Raw genomic sequence first — 20,702 nt, forward strand, 5'->3', positions numbered from 1 at the left:
CCACCTGAGGACGGCTGCTTGCGTTGTGGCCGAAACGTCGTGAGAATTATTTTATTATGTTTTATATTTATTCTTTTATTATTTCCATTCTACGTGACTTTACCGAAAACACCAAGAAGATGAATCCCTGCAGTCACGAAAGCTTTAAATCGAAATTTAAGGTGGTGAACGGTTTACGCCTGTCGCGTTGCTACGTCTCGTGGGTAGTGGGGTGGCACCGTGGGAACTAACACATGCGCCTCACAGTAAGAAAGACCTGGGTTCGATTCCTGACTCGGGCACCTTTCTGCGTGGACTATGTATGTTCTCTCCCCCCCCTGTTCTACATGAGTTTCCTCTGGATTCCACCCACAGCTAAAAAAAGACACGTACAATGTCATGGGTGATGGCCATACCATTATATGTGTGACTTCCCTGGGCAAACAAGCAATTATTAATATTATAGCGCTACGCCTTTGCGTAGTAACATGGCAAGCTTTGTCTGCAGCGAGCTTCTTGTGCGGAAACAAGATACGCCTATGACCCCCACCTCCTTACATTATGAGTCAGCTCTATGATTGTCAGAAGGCAAATGCACCACTGTGAAATGTCTGCGAGCAGCGAGACTCAAGATCAAACAGAATACACCATGAACAAGTCTGCTCTGTTCTACGCTTTCATTCTCAAATCACACCATTGTCATTATTGTTATTATAACAAAAAAAAATCCCCCCCAGAAAGCCTCGTTCAGTCTCAAGACCTTTGCAGGAGGCTTCTGATCATTTTATTTCAGTAGGGGGGTGGGGGTGGCATACAAGCGCTATGAGTTTCACAATTAAGTAATTTTAAAGTAAATTTGTTTTTATTTTGGGTAACTTTGGACCCATGACGCCAACACACGCGGCTCATTATTATTTTTTCCAAGACTAGGCCGTTGACTACCTCGCCGGGTATACAGGAGGTCGTTGGTTCGATCCCGACCCTGACGCCTGCTGTATATTTGGGAGTTTGCGTGTCTCTCCCCGTGGTCACGTGGATATCTCCCCTCCACGTTTAGAAACGTGCGTTGAGAGTATATGGCTGCGATAAATGTCCACGCGACAAGCCACTTCGTTGCGCTGTCCTTTGCGATAAGCCAGGTTGCTTCCGAAAAGAGCTGTACAGCTCAGTGGGTCCTCACCTGTAAAAATAAAAAATATATAGTTTCGTTCATAGTTTAGCTTTAAGGCGTGTCCTTTAGAACATGATCGCCGAGGCGAAACGGCGGTGTCACGTGGCCACCGTGCCTGAATGAGACTCATCGCATTTGGGTGTGGTCGTTCGGTCAGGTCTGGTTTTTGCATCTGCGATGGGCAAATTACTCCTCTGACAGTATTGACTTGCAGGGCTTAACCGTGCACCAAGCTGATAAGCTTTTCAGCAGCCTTGCCATACTGTATTGGTTGTAGCCTTAATCGTACATATACGTTCGATTCCTAAATTGGGTGCCTTTCTGCGTGGAGTTTGTGTGTTCTCCCCCTGTTCTGCATGGACTCTCACAATTTCAACCTTAACTAAGAAAAAACATGCAATCTTAACTGGTGTTGGCCAACATCGCAATACAGGATCCTCCTAAAAATGGAGTGTTTGCACTCAGTGTTGCTTTCCTTGGAAAATAGATGACAGTATTCCCTCATTACTCACAAACTTTCTACTGGCGATTTTGGCTATTTGCAAATCGCCTCTTGAACTCTACACGACTGCATCGAGGGAGAGAATGTGATGAGGTAAAGTGACGAGAAAGTGATGAGATAAAATGATGGGATAATTTTCATATATTGAATAGCTTATTTATTTTAATTTTTCGATTTAAAGCTTTCGTGACTGCAGGGATTCATCTTCTTGGTTCTTTCGGTAAAGTCACGTAGAAGGGAAATAATAAAATAAAAACATTTTTACAGTACTATTTTGTTTCCCCTTCTACGTGACTTTACCGAAATAACCAAGAAGATAGCTTATTTATGTATTGAAATTTTTTTTAGGCCAATATCGTTATCCGCGAATTTGCTATTCATGAGCAACTCGGGAACGTATCCCTGGCGAATAACGAGGGGATAGCGTATATTGCATTTTACGGTATATAGGCCATATATATAATGTGTTTGAGATGCTTTGCACGCATTCACACGTGTGACTACTCCATATATATGCACGCAAGATTGTGTGCACGTGTTGTGCTATAAATGTGCAAAATCATCGTATGTAATGAATTCACGATTGTGGCCCTGTATCAAACCAATGTTGGATGAAGGCCTCCCCATGCCGTTTCAGTCATAGGGGTTGTTGAACCATACTTCACCACAGTGGTGCAGGTTCGTAAAGGTGAGGGAGGGATTATTTAGGTGTCACTAAATACCGACGTCAGGTGTGGCTAGGAATTGAACTAAGGTGAACGGGTTCACAGCACAATACGCTGAACCACCATGCAACTGCATTTCCCCGTGCATCTATTAAGAGGGTACCGGCACTGTCTGTATTTTTAAAGCAGGATTGTAACAGCCGTAGTTACTATTCTGGCAGTCCCAAGACTAAATGGCACGACTACTTTTAACAACAAAATATATCACTGCAATCTAAAACCAATTTTAATTGCAGTACAACACCCAGCTGCATAAATATAGTTTATTTGTTTATTATCATATTGCTTTCGCGTTCCAAACTTTATGCCCATTTTCATATTACGTCTTATACTGTATATACTATGCGTGGAGCGAGGGGGGCTCTGTGGTAGTTCAACACACAGTGAACCTGACTCCCGAAGTTCAATACCTGGCCGCGGCTAACATTAGTGGCCAGATCAATTATGTTCCCTCACCCTTCGCCAAATCGGCATTGCCCAACACGGTGAAATGTGGTCAAACAACCGCCATGGCCGTGAGGTAGCCTTCATGGAGCAGTGGATTAACATATAGCGTCGTCGATCATGCAAACTACATCCCACAATAGCGAAGGAACCACGAAAAGCTGGAATGCAGCAGGCAGGGGTGGTGAGCCAGTGCTACCAAGAAGTATCCGCGTGCATAGCCACCACGACCCCAGCAATACCTGTGGATAGTATGAGCAGCTACATATTGAGTAAGAAAGGCTGTGTGCACAAGGTGATTGGGTTACCCGATTCGTACCGAATTCATTGTGCAGGTAATGTGGCTCACACCTGTTCAGGTCCACTAGCAGGCCAAGCAGCCCATGTGTTGGGGTGTTTAATTTCGCCCACACTGCATTATAAAAGCTAAGACATCAGTAGCTGAAACCCACAGAACTTAAGCCAGAACGTGGCACACCAATACTCCAAACATTGGAACAGAAGCAATGAATACCTCTACGACATATAAAAACATTTGAGGTGTGGTGGCGTTGTATGTATACCTCGAGTTAGACCAAGGTGTGAGGTTGTGGATGCGACTGTTCGTGCAAGTTCCATTACATTACTGGGCAAACCTAACAAAAATCTCAATTATAAAATGTGTAAGCTATAGTTGTGTACATATAGGAAGTCTAAAATCTAGATTTTGTTTAACGTATTTAGTTTAGTTATATCACTGTGCTTTGCAAGACCTGACTTAATTTCACGCAATGCTTTGGATTTTTTTTTACTGCAGGTAACCTCCTTACATTGGGAAAACAGTTCAACTCACTGCTGAAAAAGCCTCCTCCTCCTCCACATGTGAACCTTTCTTCTCAAAAGTGAACAACATCAGGCAACTTGGAAAATCACTTTACTCTTTCTGCACCGATGTAGATACCTATTGCTCAGAATATTAGCCGAGTACCTACGTACCAGCTGAAAAGTAGTGATTGTTAACAACGGAGGGCAGTCACATAGCCTGCACTCCTCACCACTGCAAATAGTCACCCTTTTTCTCTGCTATTGCGCCCCACGGTGTGGAATTGCCATCCTGTGGCCACCTGCCCTGCGATTAGCTGTGCAAAATAAACTCCTGGATATACTCGCCCTGCGTGTGCGTTTATCTGCCCTTTGTCAAGGAAACAAAAACTAAAAACTGTGCAAAATTGACTCTGCACAACGGCACCGCCAAGTTTGCTTTGGTGTCTGTAAATTCTGGATGTTCTGCCTCTGCCTTCGACCAGCACTGCTAACCGTCGCTGCTTCCTCGAGAGAGGGTTAAACTCTGCAGAGCCAAGATAGAGAGCCAGGAGGGGTTAAACAGTGGAGAGCCAAGAATGGGGTTCAACCGTGGAGAGCCCAGAAGGGTCAAACCGTGCAATAGCCAAGAAAGGGGTCAAACCATGGAGAGCCACGAGGGGTTAAACCGTGAAGAGCCAAGAAAGGGGTTAAAACCGTGGCAGAGGCACACCGAGTGGGCGGTCTCCGGGCGAGGAAGGCGTAGTTTGAGAGCACCCCTCTCCCCGCCCAGCAAAAGCTCATTGGACATCGCCGCATCCCACAACCGAGCAATCGCAGCAGCGCGGGGCTCCGCACTCGGTTTAAGGTCACCCCGTCCAGGGAGGGGAAACCCACTCCGTTCGCCAGCGGACTGGGGACGCGCGCCGACAAAAAAACTAAAACGCCAACAACTCCGCACGCAGCGAGCGCATGGGGAACCACACCAGCCAACCGGCCGGGCCGGCCGGCCGATAACGACAGCGACGCCGACAAGACGGAGCTCCGGTGAACTTACCCTCGACCTTCTGCCTGTGCCTCTTCAGGAAGCGCCACAGCAGCACGATGGTGACGACGTGGCTGGCCAGCACCACCGCCGAGACGGTGTATGTGCCCTCGCCACGCAGGAGCACCATTCTTGCAAAGCGAGCTCAATAGGTGGTGGTGGTGGTGGGGGGGGAAGGCGGTGGTGGTAAAAGCCTCGAGGTATGTGGCGGTAGGAGGGGCCGGCTCGTTTTGGAAGGCAAGAGGGAGGGAGGCGATGGCTACTACGTGGGGTGGGAGTTGTGACTTCTCTTGGCTCCTACTTTTGCTGCTGATTTCATAGCTCCTCCCCGGGAAGCTCTGGCAGTAACTGGAAAATGTTCTCTATTTTTGGTTGAAAAACAAAGTAGGTTTTTTTTCTATTAGTTGGCTATTAAAAAAAATGTTTTTGTTACAAGACGTATAGATTCCGCAAAATAAATACAAGAATGATGTCCTTTATATACACATCATGAATGATGATGCACAGAGGCACCGGTGCCTCTACTGGTCTGACCGAGAGGAGCTTGTTGTGGTTATGCAGTATTCGAACAGGAAGTTTAAAAAATAATTAAATGGATCGACAGCTGCCACACCCATGGTCTTCTTGTGGACTTTTTTCATTTTTCATGTTCCCTCCCTGCCCACATCTCCCTACCCACATCTCCCTCCCCACACACCCTTCCCTACCCTACCTCCCTCCCCACATCTCTCTCCCCACATCTCCCTCCCCACACACCCTTCCCTACCCTACCTCCCTCCCCACATCTCTCTCCCCACATCTCTCTCCTACACGCCCTTCCCTACCCTACCTCCTTTCCTTCCCCAACCCCATGGCTATATACTCCACCCTAATGTTCTATCGTAGCCATTTGAGGATGGAATTACACTACCACCCAGGCCAACTGCTGAAAGTCGTACATACAGTAAAAACGGTGTAATGAAGGACCAACATTAATTAATGAATTACCAAAAATATATATTCTGTATATGCACTATCGGAAGGAATGTGTTAACAATCTTAGGTCCATCATCGGGGACATGTGCAAACCATCAAGATGTCATACTCTTCTCTGCAGAGGGCATTTCAGTATTCTCATGGCAAAAATCCACAAAACCTCTTCAAGTGATACCAAGCTTTAAACTGTGGAATTTTCGAATTCTCGTTTTTTGCTGACCAAACATTGACGGTAAGGGTCATGGCATTTACTCGGTAATATTTATTTCCATCCCCCCCTCATGAAAGGCCTACGAAGCTTGCTTGCACGTGTAAAGGTTAAACAGAGTAACCTTAGTAACAGGCTAAGGTACTGTCAAATTAAATGGGATAATTGTTTCGGCATACGACTAGTTATCTTCTGGCAAGTATGTTACTTTACCTCATAATCACTGTGTAAGACCGCAGACTTGGCAAAAAATGTCGTCATCTTAATGACAACCCACCGAAGATATAAACGACCTCAAGTACAAATATTATGCTCTTCCCCCAGCAATTACTCTACTCTGGAATGCGCCCATAAGCCCACACGGTGTTCTCCCTCCAGCAAAGCAGAGACACGCTGAATGACCCACCATTTGAGAGCGGCACATTGCTCGACCACAAACAGCGCAAACACCTGATATCGATCGTCCTGCCCACCAGTGTCCACAGAAAACATCTGCAGCAACTAGAAAAAAAACCCGCCAATCAACTTGACGAATGTAAACCGACTCTCGCTTTGCCCCCCCCCACCCCCCTGGGGTTCTGGTTGGCCACGGCTGCTCAGGGCAAAGCCACTGCAACAGAAAACTGTGATAGAGACCAAATGCTTGAACACACGCGCAAACTAAATGTGACGACGAAACTCCCTTCGGAAGCGCAAAAGGTTCTCACCGCATCACGTACGAGACGCACCGCTTACCTTCGATGTAAATAAAATACTCGAAAGAGCGACTTAACTTACGAGAAGTATATTGAAGGCGTACAGAATTGACATCTACTGTATAAGCTCATAGGACATTTAGACAAAAGGTTTAATTTCTTGCGGAAATTTACACAAAAAACACCCAATACCGTAATCTCGTCAAGCCACTGGACATTACTGTGTCGAAGATGTGCGTAAGGACAGCATAACTAATATTTGACCGGTCCTTCAAAAGCAAACCCTACACCCGCCTTAAAGCACAAGTAGCAACTTCCCAATACATAATTAATTTGCACCGGGCTTTTGTCCAATTACCGCTTTTTCACGGGCTGCGCCGTATTTACTATCTCGCCACCGGACGGGCCCGTTGCCGCATTGCAACGTGGCCGGCGTGTCCTGCGAGCCGCCCGCCCGCTCTTCCACGCAAAGAGAGAATCACTATTTCAGACTGCTGAAGGAGGTGGAAATGCAATGAGCTATGAAGAAGCTTTTTTTTTCTGTCCGAAGATGTCCCAGCGGATGGGGGCCGAGAGTCAGCAACGTTTCATCGGCAAGCAATAGAGAGAGAGAAAAAAAACGATTGGAGTGCAAAGTAGAGGAAAAGTTGAGCGGGTGACTAAATGTGAATAAATATATTGTTGAGTCCCATTTATCAAGCTTGAGCAAGGGAGCAAAAATAAACAAATCAGTCCACCACCACACAGCAGGAGTCCCTCAATACAATGGCACATTAACATTGAACTACCGACACACATAATCTGTGGGTCTTTCGGTAAAGTCACGTAGATAGGTTCAAAGAAAATAACAAAAAAAATTTTGTTGAAAGCTTTAAGTCAAGATTTTACCAACACACAGGTAAGGATCAAAGTTAAAAGTCACATTTGCAAACATGACTGCATCCAGCACTAATCTTCAGCTTCGGGATATTTTTTGTCAGGAAGATTTACGATGTTAGGGGGAGGCAACAAGGTTGTTGTTGTTCCAACACGTCGGTGCTGCAACGGCTTTTTCACCTCTTGCAATTCTTGTTCTCGGGATGTTAAACAGGCAGCTAGATGGACACCCTACAAGGGGAGTCGGTCCATAAAACCGGCCACAACTCCGGCAAAAATCCCTCCTTCAAGGGCCTTGGGGCAAGTTCGTCTCCGTAACTCTACGCCACAGCAAGCACAAGCTGCAGGACGGAAACTCCTTGTAGCTGGCAAGCCTTCTCTTCCCCATCCTTTGTGTGGGCGTTAGCCCACGGCGATGATGGGTGGCGCGTATCCACACGGGCACGCACGCTCAGCAACATCTAACGCTTAAACGAGAGGATGGAGTGGATGTGGTAATTTTGATCCGATATCGGGCTGCGTGATTACCGAGGGCCCAGCTCAAGAAGCGGAAAGGTCACGCGGTGTTGCGTTTTCCTCAATGAGCGGGAGAATATATATATAGCTCTCGAGTCGTTCGCCTTCGGATGAAAGAATGTTCCGCCAGTTTTAACACGTAGTAGGCTTTGGCGATCAATATTATCCATAATCGAGGTTTTTTGGGGTTAGATCTTGTACATTTGTCGTTAAACCGGACACCACCCGACACAGCCAATTAGTAAGGTTTGCCACGTAAACAAAACATGCCAATCAGTCACTAGTTCAGCACACCACTTGTGTGTTGGAGAGTAAACCCACAATATTGACAATTTGAGTACTGTACGTCGTTTCGCCGGTAATTATCATCAGTTGAGACGTTGCACTGCAAGGACTAAGCTTCCATCGTGCCGTAGCAGCGCAACTCTCAACCAAAATAATCAGCGTCTCTTTAAATGGCATGGTGATAGTTCAATTCACCGATGTTTCATTCGTAAGAAATCTGCAGGTTAAAACATGCAGGGTCGTTGCCATAATGACCAAGGCTCTGGAAAGTGGAGAGACCATAGTTCATTCAATTTAAATACTTCGATTACTACCCAGGAGAACACGTTCTTTGCCATTCCGAGCGCAAATTCTGGAATTCAGGAGCAAGCTAAAGGCAGCTGTGAGGGTATATGATTTCTGGGGAAATGACGTGCATTTCATAAAAAATGTCAAAGACGCAACGGTAACATGTAAATAAAACTATACACAGAAAAAAAGAACAAACTCCACCTTGCACTCATGTTGACGAGGTTGCGGCAACACCAGACCACTCAAGGAGGCGTGCACAAGCACAACTGGTCTATCAGCATTTTCAGCGAGGAGGTAAAAGGTGCAGACGCACGTACGAATGCATCCTAAAAACACACTGCAATACCTCATGCAAATGGGATACTTTCATCGACAGGCATTGCACACTCGCAATTTGCAAACGGCTGCAGTGATGGAAAGGCACGGGGAGGCCTACATCGACCAGTCGATGACGATGATGATGATCATGACGGATGCTTAAGCTGAAAATATTTCAAGGCAAATGTGGCTAAAAAAAATGTTCCATTCTTTGGATGAAAATAACATTAACTTAAGTACATGCGGTGTGCATAATTCATATTTTTGTTAAAGTACGCTGCGAGCTAATAAGCTCTTCAGTCGGTATTCATCACTAAAAACACCGTTTCCGTGACAGACATAACACATCAGACAAAACAAATGAATAATACAAATTAAGACTTTTTAAAAAGGTAAGTAATCATATAAAATAAACGAACAGTGGGCACTTGGAATGGAGGATTTTCTGGGGTCAACAGGCAACGACTGTGTAATGTTGCCGTAACCCCCCCCCAACCTAAAAAAAACATTCTAGTTAAACATTTGGTGGAAGAATGGAGGCAGTTATTTTCGTGCCTTTTTTTCTCTCTCTCTCTCAAAAGGATTTATAGGGTGAAAGAGCAGCCACGCGTGAAGCAACCCCCAGCATTGGCAAGGTGCTTTTGAGCCTCATTTGAAATAAAGAGTCCACCGTTGTACGCAGACACATTTGGTGTCTCGGGCAGCAATTGCAGTTTACAAAAGTCATCACGTCGTGATTTTTATTTTATTTTAATTTTACCTTTATTAATTTAAATTTTTTACCTACGTGACTTTACCGAAAAAAATCTAAGAATATCATCACAGTACTTTGATCACCACGGTCAATGTCTCCGCCGCGATGCCACTGCCCGACGGCGTCATGCAACAAACGATCCGCGTCGCGACCAGGTTCCACGCGGAGCTTCCAGTGTTTCACCTCCACTTCGGTGGTGCCTCCCAGAGGTGGGACAAAGTCATTGTTATGCAAGTCCAAGTCGAGTCGCAAGTCATCAAATTCATGACTCGAGTCTGACTCGAGTCCAAGTCACATGACTCGAGTCCACATCTCATAGGTGGGACAAAGTCATTTTTATGCAAGTCCAAGTCGAGTCGCAAGTCATCAAATTCATGACTCGAGTCTGACTCGAGTCCAAGTCACATGACTCGAGTCCACACCTCTGGTGCCTCCCCATTTAGCCTTGCCAATCCACCGTCATCGTACACCGGCATCACTTCCGAACCATCTCAACGACAGCAACGCATCTTTGCCCGAGACCATTTTTTGTTCGATACCGTAATAGCACAAATGTAAACTCGTTTTTTTTTCATAGCTCTCTCTGTCTGTCTCCAACTCTATGTACACAAATGCAGGGAAAAAACGAATCAGTAACACAGCCTGATTGCTGCAGTCCCCCTGTTTGCGGTAGTGCACAAGAAGCCAGCAACATGTTTAGAGACTCGCCAGGCTGGCCCTGTGCATCTCTCATGCGTGTGATGGAGCTGCGGTGGGCAGGACACGAAGCTATGAACAATGCAAACAGCAAAGGGCGTCAACAAACGCGTGCCGCCCCTATTCACGGCCGTGACCGCACAAAGTTTACGAAATATTTCGAATAAACAGCTCACTAGGGTGGTGGTGAAGGGAGGTGGGTGGGAGAAATTCCATAAAGTGCGCACTGTAACCCGTGGCAACGCAGCATGTGTGTGCGCGCGTTTCCAAGGTGCATTGTACAAAACACGTAAAGCGTGACACAAAAAAAACTTCCGTGGTATTTACGCTCTCGCTGGCAAGGATAAGTTGGTGCGCAAACTAACTTCGGGGCCAGTCGTCGTTCAGGCTATATGGAATCGAATTCAACCGCAGCCCCGTCGTCCGTAACGCCACGAATACCGGATACATCATCAAAGCGGCGAACAACGTGTTCCGAGTCTTAACATCACTCGCTCATAGCTGGCACGAGACCCTCCCTCGACCGACCCGCTTGGAAGCGAGCCGGCTCGGTGCCAATCCCGGGCTATAGCGGCCTTGGCACGGGTTTCCATGGCGACCCTACCTGGGCCGACACGGCACCAGGTGGGTTCCAATGCCGGGCCCGCTCGCTGCCTGCCAACAATAAAGGAGCCACGCGCTGCTTTCACCTGGACCGACGTCACAGCATCGCCGGTGACGTCACAGCATTGCCGGCGACGTCACGGTATCGCCGGTGACGTCACAGCATGGCCGGCGACGTCACTCGTTTAGTTGAACGGGACAATCGGATTTCGGTTTTTTTGGGGGGCGGGGGGGAAATGTAGCAGAGAGTTACAGAAATGGTTAACTTCGGCTGAGAGTTGTCGAGGTTAATTTAGTTTTAACCTCAATAATCGCCTCCCCCTGGCCAGAGAAGGATAGGAGGGGCTAGAGTGGATGGATCCTATGGGGAGTGTGGGGATGTGAAGCAGGGCCGTTCCAGGTCATACCGCCCCGCCAATCATTATGGGAACATAGAAATAACGTATTCGCATAATGTGACTTTAATTCATATAAATGTTTACAGCTCAGCGCCAGTGGTGGAAATTCCACATTCCTATGATGGGGGCAAGTCTATCCATATGGCAACCGCTGTTGACAACTCCTCCGCCCCCTTGAAATGGTACTGATATTATCGACCCTGAAGGGATGATGGGCTCAGTCATCCCCTCCACCTCTACCCCTCAACCAGGATTTGAACTCGCAATCTTCTGATTTTGAGCCGCTCACTCGACCGCGCTGATCTACCTGGCCAGATAAAACCCAACGACGATCTATCGTAGCTTTCATAACAGCCATTAATGCTCTGCCCAAGGAGAAACCGTCTTAAGCGTTAAAGTCATGGGACAATGCCCAGGTCTGTGGAAAACAATGTTGAGGCTGCAGGCAAGTGTTTATGGTGGCCCATATAGGGTTTGCAAGAGGGCCCACAGAGACTATCAATTTAGGGAGCTTGGCATATGGTTTGTGCACATTGCTGTACAAAGATTAGGAGAGGGGGCAGCTATCGTAATGACTCCTACACTTTCAGGCCACATGGCATTGATTGTGAAGCCCTCGCTGATGTCCGAACAATAAAGACCTCAAAGGACTGTCTTATAAAGCTCATGGACGTGAGAGGTCAGACCTTGCACCCTGTAAAATGTTGACTGTTAATGATAGATACAATGTCCCATTTAGCTCAACTACAAATTTACAAATATGTCTTGCATTTATTTGATGGATGACTCCATCACAATGAATGAGGTACACAACTACCATACATTTAAAAAAATATTATATTTCAAAAGAAGACTACAGTAAAGAACTTAATTAATGTTTAATGTTTTGTTATATCAATATATTAAATAACTTCGCATGAGATCACGTTGATAACAACACCAAAAAATAGGACCGATATTTGGCAAGAATTATAATTTTCCATTAAGGGGAAGTAACAAAATCATAGCAAGTTAATACCATCCAACAATAGTGGCGCATGCCACAGTCGTTTAGCTTTTTGTTCAAAGGACATACAAGGAGCTCTTGTTCTCCCAACGGAAGGGAGGGGGGGATGTAAAGACATCATGCAAAAAAGCACCATCGTCTATTTTGGCCACAAAACCATAGGACAGTGATGTCATCTTGCGACCTGGGAAAACAACGATCTATATGTGTGCCAGGAAGCCGTTGGAGAAGGGCAATGTCAGCTCATTATCAACACTCAGGGCACGACGAGGAGGGGGGATAAAGTTCTTATCAGTGCAGTATCAGCCGCGTGGAGATATATCTGATTAAGCATGCGACCTTTATCCCCAGAGGTAGGACATCGCCACCAGACCACCTACAATTAACAAGGAATGCCATTGTTTATCATTATTTATTCATGGTTGCCGACTCAACACGGCTTTTCAACCTGCCCTCTGTGACGTATGTCACATCACTTGCGAGCTCTATACGACTTCCTGCTTTGCCATATTAGCTTGTTAATGCACAAGTTGTCCTCATGAGCAGTTTGACGAGAGCATGTTCACACAATAATCTCCATGAAACCTGAATATAGCGTATGAATTGTTAGCCGTGCAAATGTGGTGCGTTGATTCGTCAACTGAAATCGATGTGCATGCTCACGATTGGAGCCGAGGCGATTATTCATAGACAACGTTTTTTTAAATAGACGATTCTTTTGTGGTGGATTACTCGGGCCTCTTTAAAAGATGGTGCCTGCCTGACATCCTTCCCACGGAAGGCAGGAAACCCCCTAAAAGCCACGCCCAGCGCGAGCTGGCCAACGATGATGGTAGCCCCACCCACCACCTCCCGTCCAGCAGCACACACGGTGGGAAGAGGTGAGCTCCTTTCCTCCCCCCACCCCCAACTATTTTAGTGTTCTCCGATTAATCAATCAAACTGATAATCTGCAATAGGTTACTGTACTCAAAGACATGAATAGCCCATGGCTACTCAAGAACACATGCATGCAATTGTCTCCGTTTATACGCTGCACGCAATTGATTCGTGCAAACCCTGGAAGTCACTAAAGGCACTGCATTTACCAGAAATCAAATCGATTAACGAAAGGGGCGAAGCAGTGGCGTAGCTGGAGCAGGGGCAGGGGGTTCCTTGGCCCTGCCTGGTGGCCAAAGCTACGAGTTGGGACCCCCTTGACAACCACCATGAGAGATGTTTTCAGCAACAGTGTAAAAGAACAACAAACTTATTTAAAACGCCGTTTTAGATTTAATTTACATTGCACGTTTTATATTATTTCAATTATAACGGTAACGTTTAGGCGTCCGAAAATGTTGCATTGCACGTTTGCTTCTACGTTGTCGTCAAAGTGCAACCAGGTAAGACGAGCAGAACCTTTCTTATGGGTTGGGGCGAATAGGGTGCATGTAGAATAAGGTGGCACACTCCGTTTGAACGGGGTACGCGCTCGTTCACTGAAAGCCACGTTTCGCCAGTTATCAAAACCGGCATCATCAGGCGACAGCCAGATATGTGTAGAACTCCTTCTGTTTCGTGAATGCATTCATTGACCCCCCCCCCCACTCTGGCCTACGCACGTGAAGGGCTCACAAGTGAACGACATCACATCTATCCCTCTTACTAATTGGCTGGGTCAGTGCTGTTAGGTGAATGAAATAATTCATGTTTACCATTTTGAGCGGAACCTGGAATCAAGTCCGAATCCAGTACTCGATTGGTGCGACCGTGCAAGACAAATACAATATCAGGGCCCCACCCGACCAATTGCTGTGCCCCCTGAGATGATAATGTAGTGGAATCGATAGATTCCAATACATTACTCGGACTAGGAGTGGCCCACCAGGGGCCGTGATTATATGCCACAAACTTCCTCTTGCTGATGAATCATTGAAGCTCAAACCACGACAAGGCTGCCTTGCTCAAACAGAGAGAAGCCGAGGAAACACGAACCTAAGAAGCTCATATGTCAGTGTATTAAATAGGTGTTTTCCTTTGGCTACAAAATAAGTACAATTATTTGTATTCTAAACAGTCAACGAAAATACTGTATATGTCAAACTGCAAATGTTCATACTTTGCTAAAGTTCAACTTTATATATCCATGAACCAATGACTGCAGTAAATGTGAATTATTAATCTCGACGTGATAATTACACATAAAAAAGTATCGGAAACAACTGGATTATATAAGGACTGAGTGCATACTTTCATTTTACTTTTTTAGACAGATACGTTTTGACTGCAGCCTTATAACTCGCCCTGCTCTTATTTAGGCACAGACTCCTATCCACTTTCACTCCCATCATACGCAGCTCACGCAGCTGCTTTCAAGCATACAGTGTGGCTTGCAAAAAAATATATAATAATATATAGGCATAGGAAGGTTGACTTTAATTTTAGCACCACTATTGCACAGCCAAGCTATTCTCAATGCAAGGCAGCTCTGGGTAGAAGCAGGGAGGGTGTGGTCAGCCCAGAGCTGAGCGATTGGTCGACGAAGTGCACGTGGTACACATCGGAACCAATCGCGTCGCTCCGATCCGACACCGAAAGTGCACAGTCACAGTGACAGCCACGCCCCGTTGTTCCATCCACCTGCTGTCAGCACGTGAATGGTGACTGCAGCAGACTTTAACAAGACACAGAGTTGTGCAGCATTGCATGTATATAAAAAAGCTATCGGCCTTATCCAGACGACCAGCTCAAAATAACTGAATGTGTGGCGATGTTTTATTTTATTTTGCAATTTAGATCACCAACTCGGAGAGAGTTGAGTAAACGTGACCATCCGAACAGGCAGCTGTAGAGCCCCGGTTTCGTTCGCGTTGTGACTCATCAGGACGGTACAGTCATCAAGTTGTCCTGCTGCCATAGGCCTCTGGGAGCCCCAGTGCAGTCAGCACCTGTGGCTGCTTCAACGTGGAAAATACCCACCAACTCCAAATTGTCAGAGGAAGGGAAGGTAGCGATGTTTTTGGCTGACTGCCCATCACAGCAAAGGTCCACCATTTGTCTCATTAAGCGTTGTTGGCGTGTAGTATTGCCCAGATACATGCACATACACCGTGCGATGACAGGCATGGTATCGTGAGTTTCATTATCACGACAGAGCAGCATGTTCTGCAAGGATTAAACGTTGCATTGTGTCATCTATGGATTTTTTTCGAAGAATGGATGACTTAACACAAGATCACTGAATGTACAGTATGAGTAATCGAATTCACAAATGACAGAATACACGACTGATTTAACGCGTGAAGGGTTTGAAGATTGTGCACGTAAATCAATGAATCGCTGCACGACTTCATAGCATTTAAAAGGCAATGGATGAACGAGTTTTTTTGTTCAAGGTAAATGGTAAAGGTGGCAGCCCTGCAATTGATTGCTCATGCCACACCTAGTGGAAAGGCCTCCACCCAGATCAGTGGTTCTTCTTCACCTGGGGTGCACGCCACCCCCTGAGGGTGCGAAATGCCATTTCTGGGGATGCGAGACATGCCAGATATTTTTAGAAGGTAAATCATCGAAAACACAAATTAAGTACGGGCACGTAAGTCCAACTAATTTGTTTCGTCAAACCTATGTATTAATTAACGTTTTTTTTTTACGATTGAGAACCAGAGGTGCAAGGCTGCAGGAAAAGGTGAAGAACCACCGACCTTGAGGGAGCTCATGAGAGGCCCTATCGAGTGTTTTGGGCCTACTCATTCACACACAACATGAAAGAGGTGTGAGCACCCACGTTCTACCCCATCGCACACACGTGACCTGTCAATAGACTGCGCCTGCACTCGTTTGTGCTGCTGCTGCTGCTGTGTGGACAGAGACAAGGGAATTTAAGAAATCCGCCAATTGTCTTAAACTGTGGATTGCAAATCCCGTGTGATAGCCATTACGCAACTGTGGCAACATCCCAATTACATTATACTGCAGCAATAAAGTGTCGTGGGTGTACTCAAGCAATACGCTTGTTACCGAACATATAAATAAACCGGACATAATTCCTTATTTCACACAAAGCACACGCATCTCTTGCAAAACGTTGGCACAATTATCGCGTGCGTGTTCATTGATTAATTCCATTTAAACCGATAGAATGCATTAATTTATAACAACAAAAAGAACCCCCCACCCCAAACCAGACACATAAGCCAATAAATGCAATCGCGTGCAATGCGACAGTGTTGTTCAACTGAGCGTAAGGGTGTGTGTGGTCTCAGGCCACCGCTGGCTTGTATAAGCGATGTGCAATGCTGCTGCTGTTGGCAGCCACCCTGTCAAACCCAACGTTGTCACGGCCAGTCGGGCAGGTTCACGCTCACAGAAGCGCCATCGACCCCACCCCAGTCACAGCGAGAGATACGAGCAACGAGTGGAGCAAGCAGCCACTAGAGCGAAAGGAATTGGCAGCGGCCAGGGACCGTCTCCTTGAAATCTCGCAAACTAAACTTAGCACTAATTACAGGCTAGCGGAGATTAAATAAATACCCCCAGCGTTGGACATAACAGGTTGGGTTTTTTTTTATACTACCAGGGGTACTGTTGTCCATCTTTGGTCAAGACGACACTGCACTGAGGCAAGCTGATGTAACAGTTGTAAGTGTCTGGTTGACTGCTCAAGGAATACGTAATGATGCCAGGACGTCTCCTTGCAGTGCTCAGGGGCATTCTTAATTGGCCGTTGCGTACATCTGCCTTTTTTAAATGTACTGCATATAAAATATTGCACTGTGACGTTGGGCCGGTGAAGCTCAATGCCTATAGTTGCCTCGTTACAGAGCAACTGGTCAGGGTTTCAATCGTACTCTTGCGTATATTAGCGTGGTCACCTGCTAAGAATAACAAAAAAAAAGGTTTTATTTGGCATCGTTCACAAGAGAATGCTACTGTCTCGCTGTATAACAAAATACTGGGTCTAATCCCAGGATGAAAATAACCGGCAACCAAATAACGCGAGAGTTGTTGGGCCACCCAAGTCTGTGTGTAACATACCCACATACAAACTTTTGGTGGAGCTCAAATCGATTGGTCAACCTGAGCCAGCGGTGGAAATTCTGGTCCTGAGGCAGGATCCAGCCTCTCGATATGTGTCTGGCCCTCGTGGGTACAGCCTCACCAGATGGTTCTTATTTTACTGACCAAGGCGGGATGAAGATGATGGCTGGGATTTGAACTTGTATCTCATAAAACGGAGGCTGCCAATCTTCCAACGGAGCTCCCTCTCATCCCTGAGCCCATTACAAAGGAATATATATTTGGCAAAACTAAAACAATACATTTGCGCAAATCCAAATATCACACAAGCTTTCAGGAACATTCGTTCTGCTAACATTCATACGTAAATTTCATCAACACAAGCAGCAAATATTGTGCTCATGTAAACTTTATGAATCATGTCACATTTTAAAAAAAAGTACGATAACTAAATGTGTTTTCAAAATTATAAAAGTCTCACGTACAAAGTTATAAGCTCACCGTGTGGGAGGAGGACTTTGTTTTCAATGTACACCTCGCTCTGACCAGGATTCATTGGGGCTCAAAGCTTCCAATTGACGAGAAATTTAGAGATACGATTCTACAGGCACAGTTGACTGAGTGCAGCGGGCGCTATAATAGTGAAGTCGCCGAAGGAAACCTCCGATTGCAGAGAAAATTTAATACAAACTCTGGTTATTTGAGAAACACAATTAGGCTAAATACTAAGCACAATTAAGCAAAGTGAAAAAAACTACATGAAAATTAGAATTTTCCTGTTCCGTTTTACAACTAGGCTCAACGACTATCTGGTATGTTAAACAATAATCCGTTCATTATTTTATTTTATTCCACTCACTGTCCAACTTGTATAAAGTAACTAGATTTTACTTTTGGTGACCGCCAATTAACAAATGCTGGTAAATATGAGATAACAAAACAATAACCCTGAGCACCTCTCCTGTTCACACCGATCTGACTTTCGTGCTGGTGTGCGGGCTTTTAAAGATGTGACGAATATCCCACAATGATAGATGCTGACCGAAAAAACACTCAGGATTGTGGTCGCTGCTAGGACAAGCTGTATTTACATGATGTTTATTACGCACATATTGCGCCTGGACTTGACTCCGTTTCATTTGTCACCAGCCCTGTTGGCAGCAATCAAACAGACCGCAGCAGGCCGGCGCAGACCATCGACAGGCCCAGAGCATGCAGGATGTTTTCGAATGCCCATGGGCCAAAATACTGGTTAACCTGCATAGCATTTTTCAGATTCGTTTTTCAATGTCAATTCACGAATGTTTCATGTTGCACTTTTAAATGCAATCTAGTGGAGGACATACTGCAAGCAGTGCCCAATTTCATCTGGAACAGACTAGAATATTGTTCCTGGAATTATTTTGGCATGCCTCATCCATCTCGCCTTATTTTGTCCTCACGATATATATGATTGTGTCTCTATGATTATAAGGGTTATAGGGTTCAATCGCATATGGTTACTCATGATAGCGTCACTTTTACGCTAGTGGTAGTGCCTTACGCCGATAATCCCTACTTCGAGCCAGCCTGGCAGCATTCTGGAAAATATGAAGCGATAAATTAAGCCCCGACAAGACATAATATACAACCTCCTGAAATGTGTTTTACTGCATCTGATTAAAATAAAGGTAAGTTATGAAATTATAATTGTATATTGTGTTTGTCACGGGTCCGCGGAATGCTTTCGCGATCCTCTTTGCGGGCAAACGGCCCGGTGGATTGGCTGACGTGGAAAAGATTGACTACTGTCTGGCCCACGGGACTTAGCATCGCAAATCCCTGCATTAGACGATTACAAGAGGCATGGACTCACTTGGCTTCCACTGTGGGCCCCCTGGACAGGGAATCCCATTTCCAGTGACACGCATAAGGGTTGCGTGGTGGCAATGCTGTCCAGACCACTCATGGATGGCATTTTCAAGTTGGAATGCCATGTGGTCTGGGGAAGCGTCGTCCCCCTCCTCCTAGGCGGATGGCCTAAGTTATGAACCTCGGATGAGCTGAATATCAAATCCGAGGGTAGACTTTAGGAAAAGAAAGTGATGTTGATGTTTTGGAGCAGAATTCTATTTTTTTTAAACATGCAATTATTTGATGTACTGTGTACAATGTTAATGAACAACAAATTTGTATTTAATAACACCTGTTGATGGCCAAGTGTCTGAAATAAACTTCAATGAAAACTAATTGTAAATAATTAAATATTTGTGCACCAAATAAAATAATGCCTTTTCCCAAAAAGTGATGTTTTAGTGGACAAATATCGAGATAACAAAACCCAAAGCACCTGTCTCAATTCCTGGTGTTGGCGGTTGAATCCACAGTTGGGTGCCTTCATGTGACAATGTCTCTATTAATCAAGTAGTAAGTAGATACAACATATTCATTACATTGTGTTGCTCGCTAGAAATGGGGTAAAGTATGGCTACCTTGAATTCATCCATTCCGAAACACTGAAACCGAAATGCACAGACCATTTCACACATTATAGAGGCATTAGGAAAGTTAGCTGCCTCTTCTAGACCAAGCATGTCCACTTGGCACACCCATCAGATATACAACCACAACGTATTGACTGCCAAGCCAACTTTCTGGCTTGTCAGTTTTGCGTGACTGCTTGAACAATTACAGAGCGGTGCCATGCCACAGCACAATTGTGGGCAGGCACTCAGATCGCAACCCACACTCAGTCTCTGTAGGTATATTGCACAATTCGGACATCCTCTGTTCATTTAGCAGCAATTGACCTCTGAACCTAGCGAAGGCCTTCTGTAGGTTGACTTCGAGCCCAAAGTAAACCACTGGTGCCCTTTCTGGTTGTGAGGAATGCTGTTGGCCACTATTCCTTCCAGTGTTCTGGGTAAAGAAGTGTTGTTCTCATTAATAGCACATATCTCTAATGTCCTGCAATGACTGTTACTTTTAATTAAATGGTACTTTTTTCAATAAAAATCTAAATGTTTCATAGGTGCATGGAGGAAAAACTACACGTAAAATTATAACTTTTCATCATTGCATTTTATATCTGTGCTAATTGAGGTACTGTACTTGTAAAAAAAAACACAAGATAACTCATTCAATTCTACGTCACCCTGTTGGAGAATTAAAATGAATTAAACTTGAATTCTGAAAGGAACGTGAATGGACACCATTGGATTGCATGATCCCAAAAGGAGTCCAAAATACATTTTGTAGCCCTACACAAACAGTTTTAAGTTTAATTTTTTTTATGATGTGGCCTCTCCATGAAATGGATAGTATCGTATTATTCTGCAAAGCCAAACCTACATACCACATCCAGTATAAAATTGTTATAACTGCTCTGGTGCCTTAGTCTGAATCATGTCTGCCTCCTTTAATCATGATTACAATCTTACAAATTTCCAGCACTGGTT

General features: G+C 45.3%; 1 protein-coding gene across 3 annotated transcripts in view; it reads right to left on the reverse strand.

Annotated features, from left to right (window-relative positions):
- The window catches only part of LOC144938466 (epiplakin-like), a 228,337-nt gene that overhangs the window by 104,408 nt on the left and 103,227 nt on the right, over window positions 1-20,702 (reverse strand). The window contains exon 1 of one of the 3 annotated variants that reach the window (XM_078866307.1): window positions 4,659-4,786. The exons of the other annotated variants lie outside the window; for them this stretch is intronic. Coding sequence (XP_078722433.1) covers window positions 4,659-4,776 — 118 coding nt within the window. The 5' untranslated portion in view covers window positions 4,777-4,786. Of the gene's footprint in view, window positions 1-4,658; window positions 4,787-20,702 lie in introns of those variants that run through there. 3 annotated transcript variants of the gene reach the window in all.

The sequence above is a fragment of the Lampetra fluviatilis genome, chromosome 22, assembly GCF_964198595.1.
Source record: "Lampetra fluviatilis chromosome 22, kcLamFluv1.1, whole genome shotgun sequence".
Classification (NCBI taxonomy): domain Eukaryota; kingdom Metazoa; phylum Chordata; class Hyperoartia; order Petromyzontiformes; family Petromyzontidae; genus Lampetra; species Lampetra fluviatilis.